This window comes from Anomaloglossus baeobatrachus, chromosome 4 (genome assembly GCF_048569485.1).
Source record: "Anomaloglossus baeobatrachus isolate aAnoBae1 chromosome 4, aAnoBae1.hap1, whole genome shotgun sequence".
In the NCBI taxonomy this organism is placed as follows: Eukaryota; Metazoa; Chordata; class Amphibia; order Anura; family Aromobatidae; genus Anomaloglossus; species Anomaloglossus baeobatrachus.
The window spans coordinates 688,116,524-688,123,503 of NC_134356.1; the positions used below are offsets into that span (position 1 = coordinate 688,116,524).

At 41.1% G+C, this 6,980-nt stretch overlaps 1 protein-coding gene across 1 annotated transcript; it reads left to right on the forward strand.

The window, feature by feature from the left end:
• The first annotated feature begins 4,064 nt into the window (after nt 1-4,064).
• On the forward strand, nt 4,065-5,499 carry LOC142302894 (olfactory receptor 11H4-like). The gene is made up of 2 exons (XM_075344000.1): nt 4,065-4,088; nt 4,582-5,499. Exons 1-2 carry the CDS (start codon nt 4,065-4,067, stop codon nt 5,497-5,499), a joined length of 942 nt encoding a protein of 313 aa, XP_075200115.1.
• The last annotated feature ends 1,481 nt before the right edge of the window (nt 5,500-6,980 follow it).

A 6,980-nucleotide genomic window follows, 5' to 3' on the forward strand; every position in this document is an offset into this window, starting at 1 on the left:
TTTCAGCCCAGATTCAGCCAAATGCCGCAAAGTTGATCGGACGGCGCTTCATAGTACAGATGGACAATAACCCCAAGCATACAGCCAAAGCTACCCAGGAGTTCATGAGTGCAAAAAAGTGGAACATTCTGCAATGGCCAAGTCAATCACCAGATCTTAACCCAATTGAGCATGCATTTCACTTGCTCAAATCCAGACTTAAGACAGAAAGACCCACAAACAAGCAAGACCTGAAGGCTGCGGCTGTAAAGGCCTGGCAAAGCATTAAGAAGGAGGAAACCCAGCGTTTGGTGATGTCCATGGGTTCCAGACTTAAGGCAGTGATTGCCTCCAAAGGATTCGCAACAAAATATTGAAAATAAAAATATTTTGTTTGGGTTTGGTTTATTTGTCCAATTACTTTTGACCTCCTAAAATGTGGAGTGTTTGTAAAGAAATGTGACAATTCCTACAATTTCTATCAGATATTTTTGTTCAAACCTTTAAATTAAACGTTACAATCTGCACTTGAATTCTGTTGTAGAGATTTCATTTCAAATCCAATGTGGTGGCATGCAGAGCCCAACTCGCGAAAATTGTGTCACTGTCCAAATATTTCTGGACCTAACTGTATATATATATATATATATATATATATATATATATATATATATATATACAAAAAAAATAGTGTGCATTGCGACGGTACAATGCACGTCAAAAATCAAGGGATTATTTGATATAACATACCAAAAAGGAAAAGATGACAGCGTTCCATCGAGTGAAGTTCAATCCATTTTTATTCCTTCGAATGGAAAAAGACAGCAACATTTCGACCAATTTGGTCTTTTTCAAGCACAGCTCTATGCTTGAAAAAGACCATATCGGTCAAAATGTTGCTGTCTTTTTTCATCCGATGGAATAAAAATGGATTGAACTTCACCCGATGAAACGCTGTCATCCTTTCCTTTTTGATAGTGGCTGAAAGTCTTGTTTTAGAATAAAGACACTGGTCTCTACTATTCGCAGTCTTTCTAGAGTAAGACTTGTGGTAATACCAGGCCTCAGAATTCACAGGGCACTCTAATATAGCAATTTCAAGGCATTTCATGCCCTTCAAGGCCATGGATGGACATTCTTTTCTAAACGGAAGATGTATACGATAAAGGAAAGAAAAGACCCTGAGGCAAGGCAGTGAGAACCAGATGAGCAGTGAACTGAGTTTTATGGACTTTTTATATTTTGCATGCTGTATTTATTATGCTCTCTGTCTGTGGATGGATACCATGTTTTGGTATAGGTGGTTTCCTTGACTGGAGACTGCCCTTCTCGTGGTTGTTCCTTCCCGGTGAAAGACCTGGCTAGTTTCCTGCCAGCGTTAAGAAACATGTGATGGTGTCTCCGCGGCATTCTTGTTTTGCATATTTTCCCAGACGGCCTTGTTCTAGTGTCACTGCATTGAGAAACACGTGATGGTGTCTCCGCGGTGTTGGATGTTGATCTCCCCGAGGTCAACAATCTTTACCTATGTATTATGCTCTGTGGTCAGAAAGTACCCCAAAGCCTAAAAGGTAACATTTAATTCACAGAGAAAAACTGTACTGTGAATTAAACTTTCCAGAAAAATCTGTACAAATTGGTGAATTAAAATGTTGGCACATCTGCTCATCTCTATTGCAGGTGTATTTGCTTAATACAGCCCTTGTGATGCACTGGCCCTAAGTGCTTTCCTGAATTTCCTGAATTTAATTTTGCATAAAGCAGCGCTTGGCTTTTCAACCTGCCAATTTCCCATACTTGTCCGGCACCCCATGCTTCTTTTCTCTTTTTCAATCCTGATCAGCGGGCAGCATTATGTACTCCTTACTACCTCTATTTGCTACTCTGCATTCTTATCCTTATGAGGTTTTCTGCAATATTTAAGCAGTACTGTAGGTGCCCACCCAGGATCACTCTCTCTGGTAACACAGTGATATCAAAGCAGCATTCTGGGATTATGGAAGGAGTTGCTGAAGATCTCTGACTTTGAAAAACATCATTCTGTAAGCATTGTTCCACCAGCGTCTGTCCTCTGTTTATCAACGATCTCCAAATCTTTTTTGACAACTACAAAGTGTAGTTATGTTGGAAAAGTTAAGGGAGGCCCCTTTTTGTTTTGGCATGAAGGTGCTACAGTGCTCAAAGCAGTGTTTTTTTTGCGGTGGTATGTGCCGGTACGGCGTACCGGAAAATCTGAAGAGCGCTGAGGGCCAGCACCTCTGGCTCTGTCCACATGGCTAATTTGTAAACTATATGGAGCGGAGGCACAAGAAGAGCAGCTACTGGAGCTGCAGGACCTGCGATGATGTCCCGTACATGTGATCGGGTGGGCAGAGCCATAGAGTTTTGCCCAGCAGGAAAGAAGCTGGAAAATATGGAGGAGTGCAGGGTACATGAGAGAGGGGTGCAGAGGGCGGCAGGCTGTGCAGGGTGAAGAAGGATGCAGGGGAGAATAGAGAGATCAGGGGTATGGAGAATTAAGAGACGAGGGGGATGGAGGATGGAGGGATCAGGGGGATTGAGGATGGAGAGACCAGGGGAATGGAGAATGGAGGGAGAAGGGGGATGGAGGATGGAGGAAACAGGGGGATGGAGAATGGAGGGAGCAGGGTTCATTGAGTTTTGTTTTGTCAAACTTGTCTTAGATTAATAAAATAACGCACTATTTCTCAATCGGTGTGGCTCTGGCACGCAAAAGACCCCGAACAAATGTGGAGATGTAAACAAATGGATACTTCGAGGTCGGCGATCAGCCATTTCCAGAAACAGTGAAGAACAAAGTTGAGACGTCGTGACTGATGAAAATTTGGTTGAAATTTGGCGTTTTTTATAGAATACAGCCTAGGTAAGTCAAAAACCATATTTTGCAAGTAAAAAAAAATGATTATACAGTATTAGTCATTTATTTTTCTTTTGAAATCTGAATTACATAGTTTTTGATTGAAATTAGCGTACAGACTACAAAACTGAATAATGGGAAACAGGGCTGCACCGTCCATTGGACAAGTTGAGCAGTTTGCTCAGACGGCACTGTATTCAGGGGGGCGGCAATGCGGCTGGGGGGCGGAGCTGTATGGGGACTGCCGTTTCCCACCGCCCAGTGCCTCAACAGGTAAACCGTGCACAGGATCTCCTGGCCATCCGTCAGCACAACAGCACCCCCTCCCCGCTTCTCAATCTCGACCGCCGGCTGACAGTTCCCCCCACCCTGCTCAATCTCAGCCACCAGTGCCTGACTGCCCTTCCCCCCGCTCCTCGCCTCAGAGATGAGAGTAAATATTTTTTTACAAAAAAAGCGCTGGCGCAAAGCAAAGGACAGACAGGCTTTTATTGGGGTGGGGGGAGAAATTAGAGCCCTGACCTCAGAAGCATGCAGCACATTTAAGATGTATTAGAATGGAGATTATGTTCCAGGCCAACTCATCCAAAATCATTTTCTATCTTACAAAATAGCCCTCTCGATAACATGGCAAAAATTCACACGGGTGCCCTCCAAATCATATAGAAAGCCTTCCCTGAAGCGTAGATGGTTTTAAAGTTGCAAGGGGCCATTTCCTTATTAATTTTCTTTTGATGTGGAATGTAAGTATAATATGGAGGGGGCACAAGTTTGGTGTCTGATTTGGTGAATTTTATATCAAATGTGTAATTAATATTGCATCAGCTTTTTAGTTTTCAGTTTAGAATAAAATCAAATAGTTGAAAAAATAGTTTTAATTTAAAGTTTGCTCCTTTCTATGTATTTTTGCTTTTAATATTGATATTATGAAAAAATTATGAAATGTAATTTAAACAATAAAAAAGAATCCAGACAAATTAAGTCTCAGTGGAGAAGTATTACCCAGATACTCGGAGGATCTCCCACTGGACTCCGCGGGTATAAAGAGACCCCACTGATGGGACCGAGAAATGAGTGAATTACTGGACACATTATACAATGACTGTAATACTATCTGCTCTGGTCTACAGTTATATGAATGTATTTATATTTCCACTAAGTTATAATATAAAAAGACAAAAAAATATTGTATGAAATGAGCGCATATATGGACAACGAAGATCAATTTCACGTAAGTATTGTTTTTAGATTATTGATGGTTAAAAGCCAAGATTATTTTTTATATTCCCTCGCTTTGTAAGATGAAGGTTTTCCTTATTTTCTTTTACGTTGATGTCTTCTTATCATAATTTTAATTTAGCGAATTATTTTTTTGCCTACAGTATACAGTATATAATTATAATTACCTAAAAATATAATGTAAACATCTAAGTCACAATTCAAATAAAAGATTGTGAGTTTAAAAAGTTAAGCCTTTATTGTAGGATAAAATGGTGAGTGTAAAATTATTATTATTATTATTATTATTATTATTATTATTGAGAAGAAAAATAATTAATAAAATGAATAATAAGATGAAGAATATAAAAAAAATGAACAAAGAAATCTTAATGTGCAATCAACATTTTTTTTAACATCATTATTTTTATTTTTTTTTCTGCTTTCATTGTTAAAATTACCATAAATATTTTGAGACCACAATTGATATCTTTATTTTTTTTCAGGCCAGAGTTGCAAACAATGTCACTTCTGTTAATCTACTTGGATTTTCAAATCTTCAAAATGTTAAAATCCCGCTGTTTTCTCTACTGCTTCTCGTGTTCCTGGCAACCCTCTCAGGAAATGTTTTAATCATTACCCTCTTTCTTCTTAGTAAATCCCTCCAGTCCCCCATGTACTTCTTCATTACCCAGCTGTCGTTGTGTGACATCCTGCTGACTACAGACATTGTCCCCACCCTTCTCCTTACTGTACTGTATGGGGGAAGCTCGGTGACGCTCATCGGTTGCATTCTCCAGTTTTCTTTCTTTGTTATGTCGGAGTCTTCAGAATGTCTTCTCCTGTCGGTGATGTCCTATGACCGATATCTGGCCAACTGTAACCCCCTCCGATATAACGCCATCATGACTCACATGTTTTGTATGATATCTGTAACTGTCATTTGGTTGGCTGGTATCGCTGTGATGTTGTTATATATGATCTCTATATATGATCTTTATTACTGTGGACCTCACGTTATTGACCATTTCTACTGTGACTTAGAGCCTATTCTGCAGCTCTCCTGCTCTGATACATCTATAATCCATAAACTAATATTCTTGACTGGTTTCCTAAATGTATTTTTCCCTTTTATAGTAATTGTGCTGTCCTATGTGTACATTTCCGTCACCATACTGAAGATCCCATCCACCACGGGTAGACATAAAGCCTTCTCCACCTGCAGCTCCCACCTCATTGTGGTCTCCATGCTTTATGGGACATTAATAATTGTTTATCTCTTTCCTACAAAAGGACAAACCCTGACCCTGAGCAAAGTCTTATTTCTGATTTATACCATTCTCACCCCTCTTATTAATCCTATTATTTACACTCTGAGGAACAAAGACTTTAAAAAAGCTTTATATAAGCTAAAACTTATCTAGTTTAGAAAAATGGAGTGTCAGGAAGAAAATTGCATCTTCTGGATTCTGTGTATTTAAGCTGCATGTAAAAATGATAATCGTGAATGATCATTCCTAAAAACACTGGTTTCCCTTAGGCTATGTGCGCACTAGGCGTTTTTTTCACGCTGCGTTTTTATGTGCGTTTTTGTCTAAAAAACGCACCCGCGGCTAAAAAACGCGGCAAAAACGCATGCGTTTTTGCCGCGATTTGGTGCGTTTTTTGCTGCGTTTTTGCTCACTGCGTTTTTAATCAGTGCACAATGCCATTAAAGATTGTTGATGGAAAAAAAAAAAAAAAAAAAAGGTCTGATGTCATTTCCTTCTTCAAAATGTTCATTGTATGCAGGAGAGCAGACAGCAGCTGCAGAACTACAAGTCTCAGCATCCTCCGTTCACTAGTGTATGCAGGAGAGCAGGCAGCAGCTGCAGAACTACAAGTCTCAGCATCCTCCATTCACTAGTGTATGCAGGAGAGCAGGCAGCAGCTGCAGAACTACAAGTCTCAGCATCCTCCATTCACTAGTGTATGCAGGAGAGCAGACAGCAGCTGCAGAACTACAAGTCTCAGCATCCTCCATTCACTAGTGTATGCAGGAGAGCAGACAGCAGCTGCAGAACTACAAGTCTCAGCATCCTCCGTTCACTAGTGTATGCAGGAGAGCAGGCAGCAGCTGCAGAACTACAAGTCTCAGCATCCTCCATTCACTAGTGTATGCAGGAGAGCAGACAGCAGTTGCAGAACTACAAGTCTCAGCATCCTCCATTCACTAGTGTATGCAGGAGAGCAGACAGCAGCTGCAGAACTACAAGTCTCAGCATCCTCCATTCACTAGTGTATGCAGGAGAGCAGGCAGCAGCTGCAGAACCACAAGTCTCAGCATCCTCCATTCACTAGTGTATGCAGGAGAGCAGGCAGCAGCTGCAGAACTACAAGTCTCAGCATCCTCCATTCACTAGTGTATGCAGGAGAGCAGACAGCAGCTGCAGAACTACAAGTCTCAGCATCCTCCATTCACTAGTGTATGCAGGAGAGCAGACAGCAGCTGCAGAACTACAAGTCTCAGCATCCTCCATTCACTAGTGTATGCAGGAGAGCAGGCAGCAGCTGCAGAACTACAAGGCTCAGCATCCTCCATCCAATAGTGTATGCAGGAGAGCAGACAGAAGCTGCAGAACTACAAGTCTCAGCATCCTCCATCCAGGACTGTATGCAGTTTTTTGCCCAAAAAGAAAAAAAAATGACATGGGCTTCGCCATATTTTTGTATGCTAGCCGGGTACAGCAGGCAGATACGGGCTGCCCCCAACCCCCAGCTGCCTATTTGTACCCGGCTGGGAACCAAAAATATAGAGAAGCCCTTTTTTTTAATTATTTCATGAAATAATTAAAAAAAAAAAATGACGTAGGCTTCGCCTAATTTTTGAGTCCAGCCGGGTACAACTAGGCAGCTGGGGATTGGA